At 39.1% G+C, this 26,100-nt stretch overlaps 7 protein-coding genes across 8 annotated transcripts; 1 reads left to right on the top strand and 6 right to left on the bottom strand.

Moving 5' to 3' along the window:
- Positions 1-235: 235 nt before the first annotated feature.
- LOC130175140 (UDP-glucuronosyltransferase 2B31-like) lies at positions 236-4,893 on the top strand. 2 transcript variants are annotated; one of them, XM_056385441.1, is made up of 2 exons: positions 236-304; positions 2,813-4,893. In XM_056385441.1, exon 2 carries the CDS (start codon positions 2,815-2,817, stop codon positions 4,423-4,425), a length of 1,611 nt encoding a protein of 536 aa, XP_056241416.1. In that variant the 5' UTR covers positions 236-304; positions 2,813-2,814; the 3' UTR covers positions 4,426-4,893. The 2 variants fall into 2 exon arrangements, with proteins under 2 accessions (XP_056241416.1, XP_056241417.1); XM_056385442.1 differs by lacking the exon at positions 236-304 and adding an exon at positions 314-1,324.
- Positions 4,894-4,930: 37 nt separating this feature from the next.
- LOC130175141 (P2Y purinoceptor 1-like) lies at positions 4,931-8,867 on the bottom strand. Its single transcript, XM_056385443.1, has one exon. The coding sequence runs from the start codon at positions 5,929-5,931 to the stop codon at positions 4,942-4,944; it is 990 nt and encodes a 329-aa protein (XP_056241418.1). The 5' UTR covers positions 5,932-8,867; the 3' UTR covers positions 4,931-4,941.
- Positions 8,868-9,092: 225 nt separating this feature from the next.
- LOC130175142 (P2Y purinoceptor 1-like) lies at positions 9,093-10,348 on the bottom strand. The gene has a single exon (XM_056385444.1). It carries the CDS (start codon positions 10,346-10,348, stop codon positions 9,359-9,361), a length of 990 nt encoding a protein of 329 aa, XP_056241419.1. The 3' UTR covers positions 9,093-9,358.
- A 2,532-nt stretch (positions 10,349-12,880) lies between these two features.
- Positions 12,881-15,214, bottom strand: LOC130175143 (P2Y purinoceptor 1-like). The gene has a single exon (XM_056385445.1). It carries the CDS (start codon positions 13,879-13,881, stop codon positions 12,898-12,900), a length of 984 nt encoding a protein of 327 aa, XP_056241420.1. The 5' UTR covers positions 13,882-15,214; the 3' UTR covers positions 12,881-12,897.
- A 345-nt stretch (positions 15,215-15,559) lies between these two features.
- On the bottom strand, positions 15,560-16,798 carry LOC130174967 (P2Y purinoceptor 1-like). Its single transcript, XM_056385221.1, has one exon. It carries the CDS (start codon positions 16,793-16,795, stop codon positions 15,806-15,808), a length of 990 nt encoding a protein of 329 aa, XP_056241196.1. The 5' UTR covers positions 16,796-16,798; the 3' UTR covers positions 15,560-15,805.
- A 977-nt stretch (positions 16,799-17,775) lies between these two features.
- On the bottom strand, positions 17,776-18,782 carry LOC130174968 (P2Y purinoceptor 1-like). The gene has a single exon (XM_056385222.1). It carries the CDS (start codon positions 18,755-18,757, stop codon positions 17,777-17,779), a length of 981 nt encoding a protein of 326 aa, XP_056241197.1. The 5' UTR covers positions 18,758-18,782; the 3' UTR covers position 17,776.
- A 3,984-nt stretch (positions 18,783-22,766) lies between these two features.
- si:dkey-78k11.9 (P2Y purinoceptor 1) lies at positions 22,767-26,064 on the bottom strand. Its single transcript, XM_056386002.1, has one exon. The coding sequence runs from the start codon at positions 23,944-23,946 to the stop codon at positions 22,942-22,944; it is 1,005 nt and encodes a 334-aa protein (XP_056241977.1). The 5' UTR covers positions 23,947-26,064; the 3' UTR covers positions 22,767-22,941.
- Between the last annotated feature and the right edge of the window lie 36 nt (positions 26,065-26,100).

The following is a 26,100-nucleotide window of genomic DNA, read 5'->3' as shown; positions in this document are numbered from 1 at the left end:
TTATGGGCGTAGGTTTGCATCTAATATTTTGGGAGGACTGAATAGTCACTACCAATATTTGAGTGTCGACATAAACACAGTATCGTTTTTTAAAAACGACAAAATTAATTAAATCGAAAATGTGCTACTTTGGCTCTAGTGCAGCTGTCCGTCTCTGATCTGTAGTTTCCACTGTTGTCTGGAGCGATGTCCCGCCCACAGCACCATCTGATTGGTCTACGTCACGAGTAACAGCCTATCACGCTGAAGGCTGCTGTGTACACAGACGGTCACAGAAGAGCGCAGCTTCCTTATACTGGCAAAGGTAAGACAACAGACACCATCACTGAAGCTGTAATAAACAGCACAATCCGCTACACTGAAGTTACAACAGCACCACACTCTGATGAACACGTTCATCTGCTGCCCGAGCAAGACAGATGGAGAGAGACAGAAGTCATCGCTGATTGCTAAGCTAAAGCAACTAGCATCTGAATAGCACGTAAACAACTGCTGAATTAGCAGAATGAATTAATAGCTCTGGGTGCTGGAGCAGACTAGTGGAAGTTTAAACCTACAGTAGGCAGTTAGACACTGATGAAAAAAGCAGCAACATTAACTGTGTCCAGATAAAGCAGCAATGAACTACCAGTAACACAAACTTTGGAGACTGGAGATGAGACACTACACTGACTGCAGCACATCAGTAGGTGAACGGTCACCAACTACTATTACCAAAAAGACATTTTATTACAGTAGAAGTAAAATCACTGTGTAACAATGTTCTCAGATAAAAGTACAAAGTGAGTAAGTTAAAATATGTCTGAATAAATGTGTTGAATTTTAAAGGGGGAGGGGTAAAACGTGTTAATAATAATATATGATAAAACTATTAAATCATCTTTAGGCTGCCAGGTGTTGCAGTTCCAGGTGAGAACAGCACCGAAATCAATCAATTCAGGCACTTTGTAGTGCACACAATTGATCATTACTAATATATACCTTTCAAATTACTAACTTATATTTAACATAACCACAGTCCACCTATTCTGATGTTAACTTGTAAGTTATTATGACATATGATAATTTCCTAAAGTTTTAGTCTTTGATCTGTTACTGCAGATCTTATATGATCTTATATGTTAATAAACCATTTGATTGACAGCATTAAAAGGTCATCATTTCTTTGGAGGGGTGGCAGTGTTGTTGCGTCCCTACCAATGTTGACACCAAACCTGCGCCCTTGAGTTATACATTCACTTGCATTGTACCAGTGGCTCAGCAAGACTTTAACACTGGATTCTTCTTGGTTCAGACGAGCAGTCTGAGGTTGTGGAGGCATGAGGTGAGCACTGATTTTACATACAAACTGCTGCATTGCTGTCCTTTTAGTTTGTAACTTTTTATGGACAATGTGTTTTTTTAATGTTCAGATTATTCAGAGGCATTTCATCAAACCACAGTTTCGTTGCATAAAACAGGACTGCAGAAAAGCCTGTGCCATTCCTTTTCTTTGCATCTTTACTGCTGCTGATAATTTTGCACGAAATGCTTTCATGTGGTTTTTTTTTGTTTTTGATCTCAGACTGAATCTATGCTCTGAATCTTGAATCTTGTCTCTGGTTTTGCTATATCCTGTGTACCGCTTTTTATGATGACCTGTGGTTGTGCTCTAAATTCAGATTTATGATTTGGTGATGATTTGCCACGCAAGCACAGAACAGCTGAATCAGATATAATTCTGCACTGTGTAACATTTTGTCATGCTTTGTTTGTCTGCTTTAAGTTTACTCAAATATTTAAATATTTTACATACTGTTAAGTGTTTACAACAAAACTACATGTTTAAATAATACTGAACTGATGTGTGATACTTTAATGTATAAAGTGCACACGGACTTTGACTTGGTTAATTGGTGCGGAGCGTTACTTAACAGTTCCAGGAAAAAAAAAAAAAACTGACTGAGACTCTGGACAAAGAGCAAAATGTGGCAGATGCTCTGATTTAGGGAAGAGAGGGTTGGTTATACTTGTGGCAGAATACTGAACATAAACACACCACAAATAGATTCAAAGCCCAAAGTTGGAAAAATTTGGGAAAGAGGTGTTGAACCAGGATCAATTTGAGAATGCCATGAGGCACTGACTGGGCAAAACATATGTAAAACATATGTCAACTGTTAATTCTGAGCAAAAGACCATAAGTACTGTCTGATATACAGTATGAAGACTAAAGGCAAAGCAAGACAGAACTGCATTAATTAAAGCCCCACTCATCAATACATTATATTTCTGGTATCTGGAAATAAAGCAGCTAGCTGGAAACCAGTGAAATTACTGTTCAAAGGTTAATTCGTATGTGGCACTCAAGTGGCAACCTCCAGAGCTGAAAAATGTAGTTCTTTGAATGGTCTAGACTCCAATGTTAAAATGGCCATTAGAGCAGGAATAAACATGTTTACTGCGGCAGCACAGGTTAAGAGCAGACAGGTAACGTTAGCACATACTGTATGAAATTCATGTTGATCATGCTAGATATATTATATTAGTAATGTCAACATGTATGACAAGTATGCAGTGTACCATCACAATATACTAGATACTATACAATATACTAGTATTATCACTATCCACCACCTGATTAAAATCCAGGGATTTGCCCCGGATGGCAAGATATTAAGATATAGCGATGCACAGTGAGCTGACAGGAAGATTTCCTTTTCTGGATACTGAACACTGTCCACCTATTATTTTAATGATTTGTGGAGTTTGTGAAATATAAACTTTTCATATTGAAAATATTATCTCAGTAAGTTCTGTGTCTCTTCTACAGTGATGGGGTCATATCCAGCTCTGGCGTTCATCATGCTGTTTTCAGCAAGTCTCTCCTCCAGTTGTGATGGTGGAAAAGTGCTGGTGTACCCTATAGATGGGAGCCACTGGCTGAACATGAAAATCCTGGTGGAGGCGCTTCACTCTCAGGGCCATCAAATCACAGTGATACGTTCCTCCACCAGCTGGTACGTTTCCGATATCTCACCCCATTACACCTCAATCACCATCACCCAGGAGCAGTCCCAAAACATAGAGAGCCAAGACTTCATGACCTCATTCTTGAAGAGATCAATAGAGATTCGTCGGAATAAAGGTTCCCTATGGGCTTTTCTGGACTTCTATAGGAATGTTTTCAACTTGATAGGGGAGAACCAGCAAGTTGTGGCAAAACTGGTCATCAGCATCCTTGAGAATAAGACACTGGTCAATGAGCTGAGGGAAACTGGATATGATCTCTTTCTGACTGATCCTGCATTTCCAGGTGGAGTGCTGTTGGCACACTATCTCCAACTTCCCTTGGTTTTCAATGTGCGCTGGCTTTTCAATGGAGAGGCGCACTTTGCCATTGCTCCTTCCCCTTTGTCCTACGTCCCTGAATTGTTCTCTGATTACTCTGACAAGATGGACATTTTTCAAAGACTCAATAATATAATCTATCATAGCGTATTGTCTTACATGTACCACTATGTCTCAAATCCGCCTTACCAGGCTGTGTGTGATAAATATTTTGGACATGATGTCAGTGTCATGTCTCTCATACAGGGAGCAGATCTATGGCTAATGCGGGTGGACTTCACATTCGAGTTTCCTCGGCCCACCATGCCCAATGTTGTCTATATCGGAGGGTTCCAGGGTAAACCCTCAAGGCCTCTTCCAACAGATTTAGAAGAATTTGTACAGAGTTCTGGTGAACATGGGGTGGTCGTCATGACTCTGGGCACCCTGCTGAGCGACCTTGGCCCTGAGATATCAGAGATCATCGCCTCAGCATTTGCCAACCTCCCTCAGAAAGTCGTATGGAGACACATCGGAGAAAGACCTGTCACATTGGGAAACAACACTATGCTGGTTGAATGGCTGCCTCAAAATGATGTACTAGGTCACCCTAAAACCAAGGTTTTTGTCACACATGGGGGTACTAACGGCATTTATGAATCCATCTACCATGGTGTCCCAGTTCTGGGCATTCCTCTAATCTTTGACCAGTATGACAACATGGTGCGTTTGAATGCCCGGGGAGTAGCTGAGATTGTTGAAGTGACAACTTTGGATGTTGAGTCTCTGACAATTGCTCTGAAGAATATTCTAAACCCAGGAAAGCCCTACAAACAGAATATGCTCCAACTGTCACAGCTTCATCTGGACAAACCAATAAAACCCCTAGAAAGTGCCATTTTCTGGATAGAGTATGTCATGAGGCACAAGGGAGCAGCACATCTGCGCACCGAGTCATATAAGTTGCCATGGTATGCCTATCACTGTCTAGATGTGATGGCAGTTTTAGTAGCATTTGGTCTGCTAATAATTGCATCAATTTGGGTTTCCTGTAGATGTTTCATTAGATGTTTCATATGGACCAAAAAGTCCACATTCAAATCCAAGAGTGAATAGATAAAAGATGACAAATAAACAAATACTTTAACAGTGAGATAGAACAGCAGTAATTTACAATGGTAAAGAAACTACAAAATACCGACAGGGAACCACATAATGAGATGAATGAAAATAATAGTAAAATGTGGAAATGTAGATTTTAGATAAAATTCTTTCACACCTGTAACATGTCAAATTATTTTATTTTTGCAAAAGAAAAAGCAAAAAAAGAATTTCACATATGTTGATTAAAATTCTTCTGAATTTACAATGTAATTTTTTTCTTTTAATCATTAATTTGTATGTTGCAATACTTACAAAAGTCACAAAAATAAAAACTAGTACTAGTCTATGGTTACTAAATATATTGTTTAAAACATTGAAAACACATTTTTATATACACAAAACATAAGAAATAAATAATTTCTTAAGATTAAATGATGGGAAAATAATATGTACAAGGCGCACAATTTGATTATGAGGGACAGTTACAGATTTATTTCACAGAATAACCATGAAACATGTTTACTTGTGTTAAACTTCGTCTGCAGTTTGAGCCACAGACACAGAGTCTAAGTTTGACAGAAACAAACGGTGGGACATCTGACGAGCTCGCTGGAGCAGCTGTCTGACCTGAGCAGGAATTCTTTCATTCATATGGAGGTAAACTAGAGGGTTGAGAGCACTGTTCAGACACACAAGGCCACGACTTATCTGATGAGCAATGTAAACTCTGTTAGACCATTTACGGCATATCATCTGTTTGTCCAGAACTCTCGACCAGAGGTTGAGGTTCTTAACTACGTGATAGGGGATGTAACAAACAGAAAATAGGAGGATCAAAATGAACAACAACTTCAATCCTCTTTGTTTTTGTACCTTGTCAGTTCTCTTCATTGTCCATAAAACTAAAGCTATATGCCCATAGCAGCCCAGCATGATGAGGAATGGGATACAAAACCCAGTCAGTGTCCATCCAAGGCTGTATTTCAGGTAATCCTCAACATAGGCTCCAGTGGTGGTATGATAGCATTTTGCTGACGTATTTCCTTCATTGGTTTTGGCATAGAACATGTCTGGAAGACTTTGAACACCCACCAACAGCCAAACCATGACTGAGATAGCCACAGAGTGAGTGACAGTTATTCTTCCCTTCACTCTCACTGGATGGACAATAGCCAGGTACCTGTACACACTTATACAAGTAAGGAATCCAATGCTGCCATATAAATTCAGGTTGAAGCAGAATCTTGTTATCTTGCAGAATGCATCTCCAAAGATCCATGTACTCTTCTTAAAGTTGTACACCACCAAGAATGGTAGTGTGAGCAGATACAGAATATCTGCAAGTCCGAGGTTGAGAACAAACACATTGATGATCTTTAGTTTCATCCAGTTCTGCAGCAAAGACTTCAGTCCCAATCCATTAGCCACCAGACCAATGATGAATACTAAGAGGTAAACGGACGATAGGAATCTGCCTTTAAACACATAGTTGACATGAGGACAAGATGTGTTATTCATTGTCTTCTGGACAGCTGTTAGTACTTAGTCTTTCTCTAAGTGAGTGTGTGTTGAGTTGTGTTTTGTATAAAAGCAACATGAGAAGTGAGAGTAAATTTTGTCGGTTTTGGTTCTTAAAAGAATTCCTATTCCGAATTCTCTTGAATTTGAATCAGGTGGAGATGAATCATGTGCAAAAACACAACTCACTTTTAGGGAAGATGTGTATATTCAGCCACAATGCTGTGAATGAGCCAATGATTGTGAACTCATGCCAATCTGAAGCCAGTGGGAGTGTGACTTCAGTCTTCAGCCTAAACTTACACCATGCTTATTGAAAGTGTGTTATTTTTGTGAGGGATTTGAATTGTGATTTTGTAGGATTTCTCCTTGAGGCCATCAGCAATTGCATCTCCTTAGTGATTTGCAGATGATGCAGGCTCGTCAACGTCAGTAACACTAACACAATGACAATCCTGTGTATAGTGTATTGAGGGGACAATTACATTTCTCTAACAAGTTCCCAACACATAAAACCCAGGAAGGTATAAACTGGAGTTATCCTTTGATATATCTCAAAGGCAAATACTACAGTGTCATTTTCAGGTGTAATGGCTGAGTTTCTCACATGTTGATGCGCGTAACTAAGTGAAACGGTCAGTTCAGTTCAGCTCATTCAGTGGGTTTTCCAGTGGCTTTCACCACCCAGTGGTTGGATTTCACTTCTCAGGGTGTTTTCTCACCTGACTAGAGATTCATTTGTAAGAAAAAATTACCAAAACTGCACTTACAGGGATTTCATGTTTCCTAATGTTGATATTCCTTTAAAAGTTACATTGTAGGTACATTGTACTTACTATACCAACATCATCAGTGACACACGAATGCATAATTTTTCTTGTTCTGTAGCATTAATATTATTCTGCATTTTATTCCACTGCTCACAGAACATGTAGCTATTCAACTACTTGAGAGTGAGTTTATTCTTGACCTTGAATATTTTGATAAAAAAATGTATTTGAGATTGGTTTGTCAAATGTTAATGATTACAGCACAGACTGTCAGAACTTCACCATCACAGCACTCTTACAAGAAAGGACAGCATTTCCTTCAAGTGGAGTAAATTATGACACACCAGGAAATAACAACATACAGCCAAAGACGCTGCCATGAAATTGTTATTATTATCGCTGTGTCTACGTCTGTAGGAATTGCGGTACTGCATCTGCTTATAATGTACTGGTATCACTCAAAATGCAGATGACACACTAGACTCTCCAAATTGAGAGAGTCATATGGTATCATTCAGAATACATTCTGTATCATGAGCATAAATAAAGTACATCTTGCTTACTGTGTATAGCACAGATGTTTATAGGATTCTTTTAATAGAATTAGTAACATGTTTACTATATTTATTTTTTATCTAATTAGCCACCAGACCAATGATGAATACCAAGATGAAAACAGGAGGTAGAAATCTGCCTGTAAAGTCAAAGCTGACACGGGGACAAGATGTGTAATTCATTTTCTTCTGGACAGCTGTTAGTACAATTCCCTCTGTGAGTTTTCTGATGTTTTCTGTTAAAGCAAAGTAATTTTGAGAAGTGAGAATAAATTTTGTCTTTTGGTCCTTCCTGTTCAGACTTCTCTTGAATTTTAATCACGTAGATCTGAATCATGTGTGAACACACAACTGACTGTTACGCAACATGTGTTTCTTACTCTAAGTCTTCAACATATAACATAACGGACACTCTCAATTATGTTGGATGGTTAAGGAAATTCAGGTAACATCTCTTTAAAGAAGGATTCCTGATGAACATATAGACTGAAAGAGAAACTGTGTTATGCTGTTTTGTGTGATGTGACCATCATTAGAGACGCATGTCATAGTGAGTCCTTCTGGTTGAATTTCAAAGAATGTTGATATTATGACCAGATTAAAGAATAATTACAACATGGGTCTTATTTACGTAGTTTTGCAATTCATTGCTTTTTGTAACTTAAACATTTTATTCACCAAGTTAATTCATGACATCTGGGAATGTGGCAACATCACTAACAGTTCATTTTAATGGTGTAAGAAACATGAGCTGTCACATGATCAATCAGCTTTAATTAAGCCACAAGGTTAGCCAAATTATTTGAAAGGAGAAAATCTATCACAGTTTAAAGGTTGGCTCCCTGGTTTATATTTGATCTATCATACTTACTGTAGTTGTGCATGCACAGTTTCCCTGCATAGACATTTCACATGCACTCACTTGTGTTTTTATCTCTAAATAACATGGTTGGCTAAACTGTTTGCTTGTTTACAATTTATCCGATTGTTCCAATACTTGTATTTTTTGCTTGGATGCACTTTATTGTGGTGATGTCTCATCCAATTCCCAGATCTCTGCAAACGTGTTGTCAAATGAATGATTGCCAAAGCTCTGAAAATAAAACCCAGGAAGGTATAAACTGGAGTTATCCTTTGATATATCTCAAAGGCAAATACTACAGTGTCATTTTCAGGTGTAATGGCTGAGTTTCTCACATGTTGATGCGCGTAACTAAGTGAAACAGTCTGTTTTATGGTTGGCCACAAAACATTTTTCAGCTCATTCAGTGGGTTTTCCAGTGGTTTTCACCACCCAGTGGTTGGATTTCACTTCTCAGGGTGTTTTCTCACCCGACTACAGATTCATTTGTAAGATTTAACTTAAACATCAAAATTACCAAAACTGCACTTACAGGGATTTCATGTTTCCTAATGTTGATATTCCTTTAAAAAGGTACATTGTGCTTACTGTACCTATATCATCAGTGACACATGAATGCATCATTTTTCTTGTTCTGCAGCGTTAATATTATTCTGCATTTTATTCCACTGCTCACAGAACATGTAGCTATTCAACTACTTGAGAGTGACAGTTTATTCTTGACCTGGGAAATATTTTAATAAAAAATATTTGAAATTGGTTAGTCAAATGTTATTGATTACAGCACAGATTGTCTATGGTATCATTCAGAATACATTCTGTATCATAAGCGCGAATAAAGTAATTCTTGATTACTGTGTATAGGTGGGACACCATGTTCTTCCTGTCCTGAACCAATAGAGACAGAGTGTATGACACTAAGCTTCTCCGCCCTCAACCACATAATGTGAACATCATCTCCTCACACATATCAAGACTTGTTAAGACTTGTTTATTTGACTTTTTCTGTATATAATAACAAAGCATTACAACAAACACAAAGGTCAGAAATGAAATGAACTAATGTTTTAAGTAATATACAATAAAGAGCTAGATGTTAGTCTAAAGAAGTTGCAGAGCAGCTGTTTGAGCTTTCATTCACTGAACATTGTTATATTTAACTTCATCTACAATTTGCATGGGCATTTTGCACAGATGTTTATAGGATTCTTTTAATAGAATTAGTGACATGTTTACTCGCGTTAATCTTCGTCTGCAGTTTGAGCCACAGGAGAAGAGTCGGAGTTTGACAGAAACAAACGGTTGAACATTTGACGAGCTCGCTGAAGCAGCTGTCTGACCTGAGCAGGAATTTCTTCATTCACATGGAGGTAAACCAGAGGGTTGAGAGCACTGTTCAGACACACAAGGCCACGACTTATCTGATGAGCGATGTAAACTCTCGCAGACCATTTACGGCATATCATCTGTTTGTCCAGAACTCTCGACCAGAGGTTAAGGTTCTTAACTACGTGATAGGGAATGTAACAAACAGAGAATAGGAGGATCGAAATAAACAACAACCTCAAACTCCTTTGTTTAAGTTCCATGTGAGTGGTATTTTTGCGACAGAGAACGACAATCACGTGTCCATAGCAGCCCAGGGTGATGAGGAGTGGGATACAAAACCCAGTCAGTGTCCATCCAAGGCTGTATTTCAGGTAATCCTCAACATAGGCTCCAGTGGTGGTATGATAGCATTTTGCTGACGTATTTCCTTCATTGGTTTTGGCATAGAACATGTCTGGAAGACTTTGAACACCCACCAACAGCCAAACCATGACTGAGATAGCCACAGACTGAGTGACAGTTATTCTTCCCATCACTCTCACTGGATGGACAATAGCCAGGTACCTGTACACACTTATACAAGTAAGGAATCCAATGCTGCCATATAAATTCAGGTTGAAGCAGAATCTTGTTATCTTGCAGAATGCATCTCCAAAGATCCATGTACTCTCCTTAAAGTAGTACACCACCAAGAATGGTAGTGTGAGCAGATACAAAATATCTGCAAGTCCGAGGTTGAGAACAAACACATTGATGATCTTCAGTTTTTCCCAGTTCTGCAGCAAAGACTTCAGTCCCAATCCATTAGCCACCAGACCAATGATGAATACCAAGATGAAAACAGGAGGAAGGAAAGTGGTTGTAAAGTCAAGGCTGACACGAGGACAAGATGTGTTATTCATTCTGTCATATAAAGTCTGTGATGGCGCCTTTACCACAGACGCAATGATATCTTGAATGTTTCAAGTAACTGGCTTCCTGATAAACTTTTTTTTCCCCCACAACCTTCTCAGTGTTGTGATAAGCAGAAAATGAACATATACCATCTCCCAAGGTGGGAATGTAGACATCTTGAGGTTTAAGGTATGACATGGTATTTTATTTTAAAACAGGATGCATTTCATTATATTTCCTTTTAAACTATTAAAAACATTTCAATGAGCCACACTACTGCACTGAAGATGACTGGATATTATCTTCCAGTATATGAAACAACTGATGCCAATCAGCTACTACGAGCATGACTTCAGCATTCATGCCTGAGCTAACTCCATGCTCGTTGAAAATCTGTTATTTTGTGAGGGATTTGAATCATGTGATTTTGTAGGATTTCTCCATTATATCATCAGCATTCACACCTCATTAGTGATTTGCAGTTGATGCAGGCTCGTCAACATCAGTAACGCTAACACAATGACAATCCTGTGTACAGTGCATTAAGAGGATACTTACATTTCTCTAACAAGTTCCTGTTTTAAATTGGTATACAGTCCCTGACAAAAGTCTTGTCACTTGGGTACAAGTTGACTTTAAGTGCCCCTCAAATATATTTGTAATCATTTTTTTTTTTTACAAGAAATGGCTAATTTCAATCCCAACAGCTTTTGAAATAATGTTTTGGTGCCAAACGAAACTGCTGAAAAGCATTCTAACGTTCACAGCTTGGTAAAGCCCACTGAGTCAGTTTTTGCGAAGACAAAAGTCTTGTCGCCTTGTCATATGATGCACCCAATCCTAGATTACAGTCTCACCTGTGATCAATAATTGATCAATCAATTAGTGGGTGTGTATAAAAAGAACCCCAGCACACCAGACCTTCACATCAACTGCAACTTGACCTCTGACAACATGCCTAAGATTCACCCTGAGACCAAAGCGTTGATTATCAAGAGGCTGAAGACCAGATCCACTGCTGAGGTGGCTGACACCTTCAATGTGTCTCAGCGTCAAGTACAAAGAATAAGAAAAAGATTTGAAGAGACTGGAGATGTTTATGACAAGCCCAGGTCCGGCATACCCAGCAAGACAACTGCTCGGGAGGACCGTTTGTTGGGTCGAAAATCCAAGGCCAGCCCCTTTTCCACTGCAGCAGAGCTCCACCAGGCCTGGTCACCTCAAGTCCCCGTGTCAACCAGGACAGTTTGTAGAATTCTGTCTCGAAATGGCCTCCATGGTCGAATCAGTGCCCAGAAACCAGCACTAAACAAAAGGCAAATAAAAAAACGTGTGGCATTTGCCAAGGCCCACAGCCTGCTAAAAGGATGGACGCTGGAAAAGTGGCAGAAGGTGGATTTCTCAGATGAATCTTCGGTTGAATTACATCACAGCCGCCGCGAAAATTGCTGGAGACCTACTGGAGCCCGCATGGATCCGAGATTCACCCAGAAAACAGTTAAGTTTGGTGGCGGAAAAATCATGGTCTGGGGTTACATCCAGTATGGGGGTGTGCGAGAGATTTGCAGGGTGGAAGGCAATATCAATAGCCTAAAATATCAAGAAGTATTAGCTACCTCTTACATTCCCAACCATAAAAGGGGTCAAATTTTGCAGCAGGATGGTGCTCCATCGTGTACTTCCATCTCTACATCAAAGTTCCTCAAGGCGAAGAAGATCAAGGTGCTCCAGGACTGGCCAGCCCAGTCACATGAACATCATTGAGCATGTCCGGGGTAGAATGAAAGAGGAAGCATGGAAGACGAAACCAAAGAATCTTGATGAACTCTGGGAGGCATGTAAGACTGCTTTCTTTGCTATTCCTGATGACTTCATCAATAAATTGTATGAATCATTGTCGAACCGCATGGATGCAGTCCTTCAAACTCATGGAAGTCATACAAGATATTAAATATGGATCTCACAGCACCACTACTTAATTCACTGATGTTATGCAACATATTTTTGTATTTGAAGTAAATTATTTGTTCAATTTTCACATTACTCTCTGTAGGCGACAAAACTTTTGTCTTGCCAAAATCTGACCTTTCTGTTTTCATTAAATGATCAATCTTTCTTTGAAGCAAATTTATTTTAATATATTAAACATCATTTAGGAGGGTTTTAGCTTTCATATGAGCCATTTCTAAAACCAATGGATTAATTAAAAGTCAGGTTATAAGCTGTTGTTTCTACAAAATGGATAAGTGACAAGACTTTTGTCAGGGACTGTATACACCCGACCCACGCAGCAACATTACATGATTCTTATCGCTCCACAAACAGTGACAAATCATGAACTGTGGTTACCGTTAATTTCCTGTTTAACTGGAAGATTTGACAGCATGTGGTAACAGCATCATGAGCAACACAAAGAATGCAACATTTACAAGAAAAACTCACAAATTCATTCACCTTGTACAACACTACCTATGATGGATAACTGCAAGACATCCTTGTAGGAACAGCTGTTTAAGCATTTGTTATGAAAGTATTAACACTAAAATCTTAAATCTTGTTAATCTTCGTCTGCAGTTTGAGCCACAGACACAGAGTCTAAGTTTGACAGAAACAAACGGTTGGACATCTGACGAGCTCGCTGAAGCAGCTGTCTGACCTGAGCAGGAATTTCTTCATTCACATGGAGGTAAACCAGAGGGTTGAGAGCACTGTTCAGACACACAAGGCCACGACTTATCTGATGAGCAATGAATACTGCATTAGACCATTCAGGACATATCTTCTGTTTGTTCAGAACTCTTGACCAGAGGGTGAGGTTCTTGAATACATGGTAAGGGATGTAACAAACAGAGAATAGGAGGATCAAAATAAACAACAACCTCAAACTTCTTTGTTTAAGTTCCATGTGAGTGGTATTTTTGCGACAGAGAACGACAATCACGTGTCCATAGCAGCCCAGGGTGATGAGGAGTGGGATACAAAACCCAGTCAGTGTCCATCCAAGGCTGTATTTCAGGTAATCCTCAACATAGGCTGTAGCAGTGGTATGATAGCATTTTGCTCTGTTCCTTTTGGTTTTGGCATAGAACATGTCTGGAAGACTTTGAACACCCACCAACAGCCAAACCATGACTGAGATAGCCACAGACTGAGTGACAGTTATTCTTCTCATCACTCTCATTGGATGGACAATAGCCAGGTACCTGTACACACTTATACAAGTAAGGAATCCAATGCTGCCATATAAATTCAGGTTGAAGCAGAATCTTGTTATCTTGCAGAATGCATCTCCAAAGATCCATGTACTCTCCTTAAAGTAATACACCACCAAGAATGGTAGTGTGAGCAGATACAGAATATCTGCAAGTCCAAGGTTGAGAACAAACACATTTATGATTGTTAGTTTCTTCCAGTTCTGCAGCAAAGACTTCAGTCCCAATCCATTAGCCACCAGACCAATGATGAATACTAAGATGAAAACAGGAGGCAGAAATCTGCCTGTAAAGTCAAAGCTGACACGGGGACAAGATGTGTAATTCATTTTCTTCTGGACAGCTGTTAGTACAATTCCCTCTGTGAGTTTTCTGATGTTTTCTGTTAAAGCAAAGTAATTTTGAGAAGTGAGAATAAATTTTGTCTTTTGGTCCTTCCTGTTCAGACTTCTCTTGAATTTTAATCACGTAGATCTGAATCATGTGTGAACACACAACTGACTGTTACGCAACATGTGTTTCTTACTCCAAGTCTTCAACATATAACATAACGGACACTCTCAATTATGTTGGATGGTTAAGGAAATTCAGGTAACATCTCTTTAAAGAAGGATTCCTGATGAACATATAGACTGAAAGAGATAAACTGTGTTATGCTGTTTTGTGTGATGTGACCATCATTAGAGACGCATGTCATAGTGAGTCCTTCTGGTTGAATTTTAAAGAATGTTGATATTATGACCAGATTAAAGAATAATTACAACATGGGTCTTATTTACGTAGTTTTGCAATTCATTGCTTTTTGTAACTTAAACATTTTATTCACCAAGTTAATTCATGACATCTGGGAATGTGGCAACATCACTAACAGTTCATTTTAATGGTGCAAGAAACATGAGCTGTCACATGATCAATCAGCTTTAATTAAGCCACAAGGTTAGCCAAATTATTTGAAAGGAGAAAATCTATCACAGTTTAAAGGTTGGCTCCCTGGTTTATATTTGATCTATCATACTTACTGTAGTTGTGCATGCACAGTTTTCCTGCATAGACATTGCACATGCACTCACTTGTGTTTTTAGCTCTAAATAACATGGTTGGCTAAACTGTTTGCTTGTTTACAACTTATCCGATTGTTCCAATACTTGTGTTTTTTGCTTGGATGCACTTTATTGTGGTGATGTCTCATCCAATTCCCAGATCTCTGCAAGCGTGTTGTCAAATGAATGATTGCCAAAGCTCTGAAAATAAAACCCATGAAGGTATAAACTGGAGTTATCCTTTGATATATCTCAAAAGGCAAATACTACAGTGTCATTTTCAGGTGTAATGGCTGAGTTTCTCACATGTTGATGCGCGTAACTAAGTGAAACAGTCTGTTTTATGGTTGGCCACAATACATTTTTCAGCTCATTCAGTGGGTTTTCCAGTGGCTTTCACCACCCAGTGGTTGGATTTCACTTCTCAGGGTGTTTTCTCACCCGACTACAGATTCATTTGTAAGATTTAACTTAAACATCAAAATTACCAAAACTGCACTTACAGGGATTTCATGTTTCCTAATGTTGATATTCCTTTAAAAAGGTACATTGTGCTTACTGTACCTATATCATCAGTGACACATGAATGCATCATTTTTCTTGTTCTGCAGCGTTAATATTATTCTGCATTTTTATTCCACTGCTCACAGAACATGTAGCTATTCAACTACTTGAGAGTGACAGTTTATTCTTGACCTGGGAAATATTTTAATAAAAAATATTTGAAATTGGTTAGTCAAATGTTATTGATTACAGCACAGATTGTCTATGGTATCATTTAGAATACATTTTGTATCATGAGCATAAATAAAGTACATCTTGCTTACTGTGTATAGGTGGGACACCATGTTCTTCCTGTCCTGAACCAATAGAGACAGAGTGTATGACACTAAGCTTCTCCGCCCTCAACCACATAATGTGAACATCATCTCCTCACACATATCAAGACTTGTTAAGACTTGTTTATTTGACTTTTTCTGTATATAATAACAAAGCATTACAACAAACACAAAGGTCAGAAATGAAATTAACTAATGTTTTAAGTAATATACAATAAAGAGCTAGATGTTAGTCTAAAGAAGTTGCAGAGCAGCTGTTTGAGCTTTCAATCACTGAACATTGTTATATTTAACTTCATCTACAATTTGCATGGGCATTTTGCACAGATGTTTATAGGATTCTTTTAATAGAATTAATGACATGTTTACTCGCGTTAATCTTCGTCTGCAGTTTGAGCCACAGGAGAAGAGTCGGAGTTTGACAGAAACAAACGGTTGAACATTTGACGAGCTCGCTGAAGCAGCTGTCTGACCTGAGCAGGAATTTCTTCATTCACATGGAGGTAAACCAGAGGGTTGAGAGCACTGTTCAGACACACAAGGCCACGACTTATCTGATGAGCGATGTAAACTCCGTTAGACCATTCAGGACATATCTTCTCTTTGTTCAGAACTCTTGACCAGAGGGTGAGGTTCTTGAATACATGGTAAGGGATGTAACAAACAGAGAAGAGGAGGATCAAAATAAACAACAACCTCAAACTTCTTTGTCTAAGTTCCATGTGAGTGGTATTTTTGCGACAGAGAACGACAATCACGTGTCCATAGCAGCCCAGCATGATGAGGAGTGGGATACAAAACCCAGTCAGTGTCCATCCAAGGCTGTATTTCAGGTAATCCTCAACATAGGCTGTAGCAGTGGTATGATAGCATTTTGCTGACGTATTTCCTTCATTGGTTTTGGCATAGAACATGTCTGGAAGACTTTGAACACCCACCAACAGCCAAACCATGACTGAGATAGCCACAGACTGAGTGACAGTTATTCTTCCCATCACTCTCACTGGATGGACAATAGCCAGGTACCTGTACACACTTATACAAGTAAGGAATCCAATGCTGCCATATAAATTCAGGTTGAAGCAGAATCTTGTTATCTTGCAGAATGCATCTCCAAAGATCCATGTTTTCCTCATAAAGTAGTACATCACCAAGAATGGTAGTGTGAGCAGATACAAAATATCTGCCAGTCCAAGATTGAGAACAAACACATTGATGATCTTCAGTTTTTCCCAGTTCTGCAGCAAAGACTTCAGTCCCAATCCATTAGCCACCAGACCAATGATGAATACCAAGATGAAAACAGGAGGAAGGAAAGTGGTTGTAAAGTTAAAGCTGACACGAGGACAAGATGTGTTATTCATTCTGTCATATAAAGTCTGTGATGGCGCCTTTACCACAGACGCAATGATATCTTGAATGTTTCAAGTAACTGGCTTCCTGATAAACTTTTTTTTCCCCCACAACCTTCTCAGTGTTGTGATAAGCAGAAAATGAACATATACCATCTCCCAAGGTGGGAATGTAGACATCTTGAGGTTTAAGGTATGACATGGTATTTTATTTTAAAACAGGATGCATTTCATTATATTTTCATTTATGGTGTAAATATTGTTTTCCCTGTTCTTTATGAACGGAAGGAAAGAAGCTGGGTCAGCGGCCACACAGTGCATGTCAGTCACAGATTTTAACTTTCAACGGTATTGTACGGAGCTGTTTTGATGTTTGTGGGACAAATCAGGTCACAGGTCTTTATAAAAACTTCATAAAACTAACTTACAAGTCAATTACAAGTCTGTCAAGTCTCTGAACACTAATCACACCCTTAAGAAGATAAGGCTGGTGATATTTGTCTTATTAACAAATCCTTTTGAAAAGACAAAAACCAACAATCACTGTCTCCTACGAGCAATTATGTCCAAAGCCTGATATATCCTTTTCCTCTGTTCCATAGAGCTCAACAGAAACTAAAAAAAGAGAAAGACTGACAAATTCATTCACATTGCACAACACTACCTATGATGGATAGCTGCAAGACATCCTTGTAGGAACAGCTGTTTAAGCATTTGTTATGAAAGTATTAACAACATGATTCTTATCGCTCCACAAACAGTGACAAATCATGAACTGTGGTTACCGTTAATTTCCTGTTTAACTGGAAGATTTGACAGCATGTGGTAACAGCATCATGAGCAACACAAAGAATTCAACATTTACAAGAAAAACTCACAAATTCATTCACCTTGTACAACACTACCTATGATGGATAACTGCAAGACATCCTTGTAGGAACAGCTGTTTAAGCATTTATTACGAAAGTATTAACATTAAAATTTTGAATCTTGTTAATCTTCGTCTACAGTTTGAGCCACAGGAGAAGAGTCGGAGTTTGACAGAAACAAACGGTTGAACATTTGACGAGCTCGCTGAAGCAGCTGTCTGACCTGAGCAGGAATTTCTTCATTCACATGGAGGTAAACCAGAGGGTTGAGAGCACTGTTCAGACACACAAGGCCACGACTTATCTGATGAGCAATGTAAACTCCGTTAGACCATTCAGGACATATCTTCTCTTTGTTCAGAACTCTTGACCAGAGGGTGAGGTTCTTGAATACATGGTAAGGGATGTAACAAACAGAGAAGAGGAGGATCAAAATAAACAACAACCGCAAACTTCTTTGTTTAAGTTCCATGTGAGTGGTATTTTTGCGACAGAGAACGACAATCACGTGTCCATAGCAGCCCAGGGTGATGAGGAGTGGGATACAAAACCCAGTCAGTGTCCATCCAAGGCTGTATTTCAGGTAATCCTCAACATAGGCTGTAGCAGTGGTATGATAGCATTTTGCTCTGTTCCTTTTGGTTTTGGCATAGAACATGTCTGGAAGACTTTGAACACCCACCAACAGCCAAACCATGACTGAGATAGCCACAGACTGAGTGACAGTTATTCTTCCCTTCACTCTCATTGGATGGACAATAGCCAGGTACCTGTACACACTTATACAAGTAAGGAATCCAATGCTGCCATATAAATTCAGGTTGAAGCAGAATCTTGTTATCTTGCAGAATGCATCTCCAAAGATCCATGTACTCTTCTTAAAGTAGTACACCACCAAGAATGGGAGCATGGGCAGATACAAAACATTTGCAAATCCAAGGTTGAGAACAAACACATTGATGTTCCCCAGTTTCTTCCATTTTGGCAGCAAAGATTTCAGTCCCAATCCATTAGTTACCAGACCAATGATGAATACTAAGAGGTAAACAGAAGGTAGGAGTCTGTGCTCATAGCCAATGGTGATGATAGCACAGGTTTTATGCATTCTGTCCTCTGAAAAGCAGTCGTTACAAATCCTTTACTCTGTGTATGATCTCGCTTATGAGGGGAGAAAAATACCTGACCTATTTCTAGCAATTTCCTGTTTGCAACTGTGTCATATGCAGATTTGAGGTCACAGAAAACGTTTTCTTCAACCCTACACATGCATGCACGCTTTGTCCTTTTACTTGCTTGTGCACAACCACATGTCACATTTTAATCTTTGGTCTGGTCTGGTTTGTGAAACCACCATATTTCCACAGTCAGAGAACGTCAAAGCCCTAGGTTGAATGTTTCATTTAGTATTACCATATGAAGCTCCTTATGATGTTATTCATGAGGAGTAATTGTATTAACAGTTTGGGTGATACATGTACTTCATCATTCACACAAATGGGAAGGTAAGAGTCTCCCTCTAGTGGTAGAGCTCCTACTTTAGAGTGAAAACTCTCACCTCTGATCATAAAACAGGCCTACTGAGAATTACAGATGTGGTGAAATGATGAAGGCTTTTCAACTTTTTATCTTTTAAGATTGTTTGGGGCTGGTCTAAGTTGCGTCTCAGGTCTAATTAAGTAAACTTCAAAACAAGAAAAGAATCTGCTGCCACTCTACTGGCCCTGTGGACCTGCAGTTCTTTTTAAAAAGAGAAAAACATTGTTAGATAGGTGTGAGTCAAACTCCAAACAAGTATTTTTGATGCGTAGCAGTTATTGGGAAGTCATAAAACTTGGCCAGAGGGGGGTATCAAAGTCAAGGTTTTACACCCCATATCAAAAGTGAAAGACGTATTTAGCAATGCAACATGGTTTTCTTCATGTGTGTGTGTGTGGGTGTGTGTGTCTGAGAGGGCGATGCAAGTAGAAAGGACATCATATCTAGTGTGGGCTGAGCAAAAAATGAACTGGAAAGATGTTTCCTCAGTTCCTCCTGTGCATCCCTTCCTTGCACCTTAAATGGGAGTGGGGCTAAGAGGAAACTATTATGGGTGTTTGGTGATATTAAGATCAAACAAATGCGGTTTCTCAATGCAGCAGTGAAGTCACATGTAACATTCTGATGTTCAGCTGGTGCAATGCTTACTATTTTAATTTAGTGTGTTAAGATGCAAACATATCAGGCTAATGGGAACATCATTTATTTGGCAAGTATATCTCAACAACAATGAGATGGATTGGCATGATATTTTATTCTGACATTCATGGTCCTCAGATGATACCCATGACCTCTTATCTAGCATCACAAGCAGGACAAGGTTTTCACTAATCCTGTCAAATATCTCAACATAAAGTGAATTGATTTGCACATATTTTGTACAGATATTCATGATTCTCAGAGGTTGAAGGTTGTATCTTAATTCATTTCTATGGTTAGTTGGAGCGAGTAGAACAAGCTATAAACACAATACTGATATATTACCACTAAATTGTTATGGCAGATGTGACAGGAAGCATTTGAACACGACACAGACAGACAGCGTTCATTTAGAGTTGTTTTTCTGGCCATGCACTCAACAAAAAAAGTCAAATATTCACTCTCGCTCTAGCTCAGGTTTGGTCTCCGCCAACTTATGAGTTTAATCAGTCTATTCTGCTGTTAAATGCTCCACTAAGTTCACTAACCAGTCACTGACTTCACCTGGTTCTGGACAGGTAGTGTACACTGGGTTATCAGAGCCGCATGCTACTGACAAATAAAACAACATGTTGACGTGGTTCAGCCGATCTCACTCATAGATGATTGGTACTGGTGGCAAAAAAACATAATCCCTAACCAAAATGAGTTAAAAGACACTAAAACGCTCCATAGTGTTCTGGGGAAGTGAAGTGTCAGAAATACAAAAGCACAGGTGCAAAATTGATAAAAGTACTTTATCAAAACTGGATCACCAGTTGGGAAGAACTAGCAGATAAATAATCCTTAGTGATACAATGATGCACACAAGTGCAGTGAGACAAGTTTTAACATTACTCATACTAGCCATAAAGAAAAAGACTAAATATGCAGCTTCTTGTTTTAAACAGATTATTTTTAAAAGGCCATACTCCGGCCTCTATTTTCCTAGAGTGGTTCATCAGCATGTGCTGTTTAAAAGGCAAAAAAAAAGGGGGGGGGGGGTCCAGCAATGGCAGCCCTGGCTGATGACTGACAATGCTGATGAGGTGAGAATATGCCTGAACTGTATAAATAATTCCATGATATGTAGTACAGACATTAAATCGTGTTCCCCATTTAAATGTCCGATGATCCCTTAATGTTTTATTTATTACCACCTTCGGATCAAATTTTTAATTTGTCTAAATCAGTTCGTTTATGAGCAAATACCTGCAAAAGTAAAGACATTCCCATCAATCTCAGCTATGCTTTGTGCTTATTGCTGAATAGCAAAAGGTCAGCATGCAAACATGTCAAACATACAGTAACCATTTGCATCAAAGCACAGCCTAACAGTGCTCCTATCCTGACAGTAAACTCTTCCTCTTGTTAGAATACGTTTATGGAATCAAAAGGTTCTGTAAACGATCGTCATTGCCACTAGATGGCACTAGACCACCAGCATCTCACACCAAAACAAACGCTTCCCCCGCCCCCCTTCACGTTCTCAGGTGTTCCTGAGGCCAGGTGAAACGCACAACAAGAAGCACAGTTGAATAACGTTGCGTTGTGTACACAAGAGCAAAAACAAAATACAGTTCAGCCACGACCTTTAGCCTACGCTAGCATCGCCGTGATATGATCCGCTGCTATGCTAACAGTTAGCCAGCTAGCGATAGCAACATTTGCCGAAGAATCTCATTATTAAGGGTAACAGTAAGTTAGCTGACGGTTATTGATGAAAACAGACATGTAGTGACATCATGTAGCCACCAGGTTACTTACGCATGGAGGAGAAGAAAGGCCAGTTCCGGGTCAAGCTGGAGCCCTTTAGCCGCTCGTAGGGCTCTCCATATCGGTAAAGCTAGACTAGTACTGTCCCTCGGTAAAGACACTGGTGGTCCCCGTAAAAACTTTTAAAAAAAACTGGGATTTGAATCGATGGTCTCCATGGCCAGTCTGTCTGTGCTCTTATCTCTTTCTCTGTCTGAAGCCTTTCTAGCCAAAAACATGGTTTTCTTCAGTGAAGGAAATTCTCCGGAAGTCACCGGAAGTCTGTTTACTGCACTGCGCCATCTCACCTGTACGCGGTCCCTGTGCCTTTATATAAGTGTGGGGAGGGCCAGCGGTTTGACAAGGAGGTGCTCACAAGATAAAAACAAAGCTAACTAACAAAAACACACGCATGCACAGGCCACATCCCGGATGCAGAGAAGTTTTTCATGTTAAACTTCTATTGCATTCATGACAACTTGCTTCATCTCGACTCCAAATAATTTTTTGTAATGAATTTTTGAAGTTTGGTTTCTTTATTTTTTTTTACTGGATTGGGTTGAATTTTTTCTGAACCAAAGGGAAAACCCTAAGGATAATTTTCAACATGTATTCAAGTAACTAATTGAATGTTTTATAGTAGTCAAATTAATGAAACAAATTGTCTTTAATCTTTAATTTTCAAACATTATTACCACCACTACTTTTGACTGTCTTGCAAACATGTTTTGATCTTTGTATGATTGATATGATTTAGAAATGGAGAGATCTCTAACACAAACAAAATAATGAGTGTACAATTATTTTTTTTTGCAGTTTGTCCCAACCTCACCCTAACCGACCTTTAATAGCTACAGACAGCACTGCTTTGCAAGTACAATACATCATGAGGCATTAAACAATTGAAGTCAAAGGAGGACATCGTTATTATCACTGTGCAGGTGTGAAAACACTGGGAGTTTTGTTTATTCTTTCACTGCAGCTTTCTGAGCTCTATTCATTTCCTTTCAATTCAGTCAACTTCCTGTTTCAAAAATCAGTAGACCCTGCATAGCCCTGAGCTTCCCCACCCCAACAACAATATGTGGTTCTATTCTCTGCCAACCTGCAAATAATGAGACACACTGTCACAATAGTCATTTTTCTTTTTTAATATGATTTTAGATTTATTTTTAGCATATTCAGCAATATAACAATCACAGGTCAAAACCCTGACCCAGTACAATAATCATATAAAAGCGCAGGTGATATAATACAATATAAAACAATACAAAAACAATACAGATGCTGCAATTCAATGTCATTTACATAAAAGGCATTTTACACCAGGGGAACTTGACTTGGGGTGATGGACAGGTGCATGACAGCTTGACGAGCTCGCTGGAGCAGCTGTCTGAGCTGAGTAAGAATATCATTATTTCCATGGAGGTAAACCAGAGGGTTGAGAGCACTGTTCAGACACACAAGGCCACGACTTATCTGATGAGCGATGTAAACTCTGTCAGACCATTTACGGCATATCATCTGTTTGTCCAGAACTCTCGACCAGAGGTTGAGGTTCTTTAATAAGTGAAAGGGGATGTAACAAACAGAGAAGAGAAGGATCAAAATAAACAACAACTTCAAGCATTTCTGCACAAGTACCTTGTCAGTGGTATTTTTGGAGCAGAGAACGACAATCACATGTCCGTAGCAGCCCAGCATGATGAGGAATGGGATGCAAAACCCAATGAGTGTCCATCCAAGGCTGTATTTCAGGTAATCCTCAACATAGATTTTACTGGTGGTATCGTAGCATTTCCCAGGCTTGTCTCCAAATGTCTTGGTGTAGAACATGTCTGGAAGACTTTGAACACCCACCAACAGCCAAACCATGACTGAGATAGCCACAGAGTGAGTGACAGTTATTCTTCCCTTCACTCTCATAGGATGGACAATAGCCAGGTACCTGTACACACTTATACAAGTAAGGAATCCAATGCTGCCATATAAATTCAGGTTGAAGCAGAATCTTGTTATCTTGCAGAATGCATCTCCAAAGATCCATGTACTCTTCTTAAAGTAGTACACCACCAAGAATGGTAGTGTGAGCAGATACAGAATATCTGCAAGTCCGAGGTTGAGAACAAACACATTGACGATCCCCAGTTTCTTCCAGTTCTGCAGCAAAGACTTCAGTCCCAATCCATTAGCCACCAGACCAATGATGAATACTAAGATGAAAACAGGAGGAAGGAAAGTGGCTGTAAAGTCAAAGCTGACACGAGGACAAGATGTGTTATTCATTCTGTCATATAAAGTCTGTGATGAAGCCGTGTTGTTCATGGTCTCTTAGACAGCAGTTAGTACAGTTCCTTCACGTGGTGAGTGTGCGGATCTTATCAAGTGGGCAATATTTAGAAGACTTCCCGTTTTAAGCCCCACTCTCTACATGCTACGTTTGAGTTTTCACACCTGCCTGTATCCAGGAAATTGTACAGTTAGCTGCTGTAGTGGCTGGTTTTGAAGCACGAGGCAGGCAGACACACAGGCAGGCTGGTGCAATGGAGTTACTTTAAGAGAATAAGTGATGAATTCCAGGCTTACAGGTAGACAGGCAGGTAACAGACAACACGTAGCAGGCAAGCTAACAATAACAAGAATCCACAATATAAATAGCAGAAAGGGAGACATATTTAGACATATGAAACAATCTGGCAACTTGAGGGCGAGCAATGAGGGAAATGAGAAACAGGGGTTTTGTAGGTGAAGGTACCAGTAACTGGGAATGGGAAACAGGTTAGATGGTAGATCTGGGAAAAGGAGCAAAGTCAAATAGGTGGATGGGTGGATTGAGTAGGAGAAGAGACAGCATACAACAGGGCTGAGATGGGAATCATGACAAGCTGATTAGTTACACTTTAAATGGAAAATATAAAATCAAAGTCATCTAAAGTGAATCTTTACCTACAATTACAGGTTTTTATATACTTTATGTACTTGTGTGAAGCCTCATATGTACAGAGTCTTCCTTTTTCTTTTTACATCTCTAACAATAACTTGTGAGAAATGGAAACTGAAACAAATTTGGCTCTATATTAGCAGCCTATTCTTCTAGCACATTAAACATGTATGTTATGCCCGTTATACCACACTGTATGTCTATGTCTATGTCATGTAACCACCAGAAGTTATATACTGGTAAATGTAATATTACACACTATCAATAGCCTTCATAGCCAATGTATCATTAGTCAGATAGTGTGATTTTTTTCACATACAAAGGAGAGGATTTTACAGAAATAAGACGACAGTGTGCATTACAGACAATCATTCTAATGGTGGGTAAACTATTACAATAACAAGAGGCACCATGTAATGTGGGTTTACATAAGGTGAGGTTTGTAATCTGATGATATTCTTCTGATATTGTATGTTACACCCCTTTGATAACATCATACAGTTCAACATCACCACAAACTGCAGCTGCCAGAATGATCATACAGCTGAATGAAAACATCTCTAAAACAGTTTCAACACAAACTGAACATGAACGGGGGGGGGGGGGCAACTCCAAGCGATAGCTGTGAAAACGGTTGAGCAGATGGAGGAAATGGTTTTAAAAGGAAGTGAACTGAATCTAAAAATACACGTACAGTATTAATTTTAACAATATGTGTTCTTTATGTTAAGCTCACCCCTAAAAATCAAATGTGTGAAACTAAAAATCTGAACACTGATAGAAACCGTATTGCCTTCAAGCTGTTGTCACTTCAAAATGTTTTCTCACATTCTGATGATTAAGTGATGAAGCTCCTGCACTCCTCATCCTCAGAGGTTGAATATTTGGTCCAATAGATGTCAGGATATCTAATAAAGTCATGTGGCCATATTAAAAAATATTTTAGTTCTACTACTATTCATGAATTTGGTTGCATTTTCATATGAAACTAGAATCACCTCGTGGCAGCCAAGCTGCAGGAAATGTGGTCACGGTCTCTCCTTCCTGAGTTACAGCATTGAATAAATGCCAGAAGTGTTCTTGCAGAACATTATGATGTCACAGTGAAGTTGACCTTTGACCATCTGGATATAAAATGTCATCACTTCATCATTTTATCCTATTAGACATTTGTGTTAAATTATGTCATAATTAGTGTATGAATTTGTGGGTTTTGTGAGGTCACAGTGACCTTGACCTTTGACCACCAAAATCTAATCAGTTCATCCAAGAGTCCAATTTATGTTTGTGCCAGATGTAAATAAATTGCCTCTGGATGTTCCTGATATATCACATTCACAAGAACATGAGGTCACAGCCACCTTGAACTTTGACCTTTGCTCACCAAAATCTAATCAGTTGATCTTTGAGAATGTTTGTGGAAAACCTGAAGAAATTCCCCCAAGGCTGTCTTGAGATATCACATTCAAAACATGTTCTGTGACGTCACAGTGACTTTGACCTTTGACCACCAAAATCTAATCACTTCATTTTCGAGT

This window comes from Seriola aureovittata, chromosome 9 (genome assembly GCF_021018895.1).
Source record: "Seriola aureovittata isolate HTS-2021-v1 ecotype China chromosome 9, ASM2101889v1, whole genome shotgun sequence".
NCBI lineage: Eukaryota > Metazoa > Chordata > Actinopteri > Carangiformes > Carangidae > Seriola > Seriola aureovittata.
The sequence above is the reverse complement of the archived record's forward strand: the minus strand, read 5'-3'. Positions and strand labels throughout refer to the sequence as shown.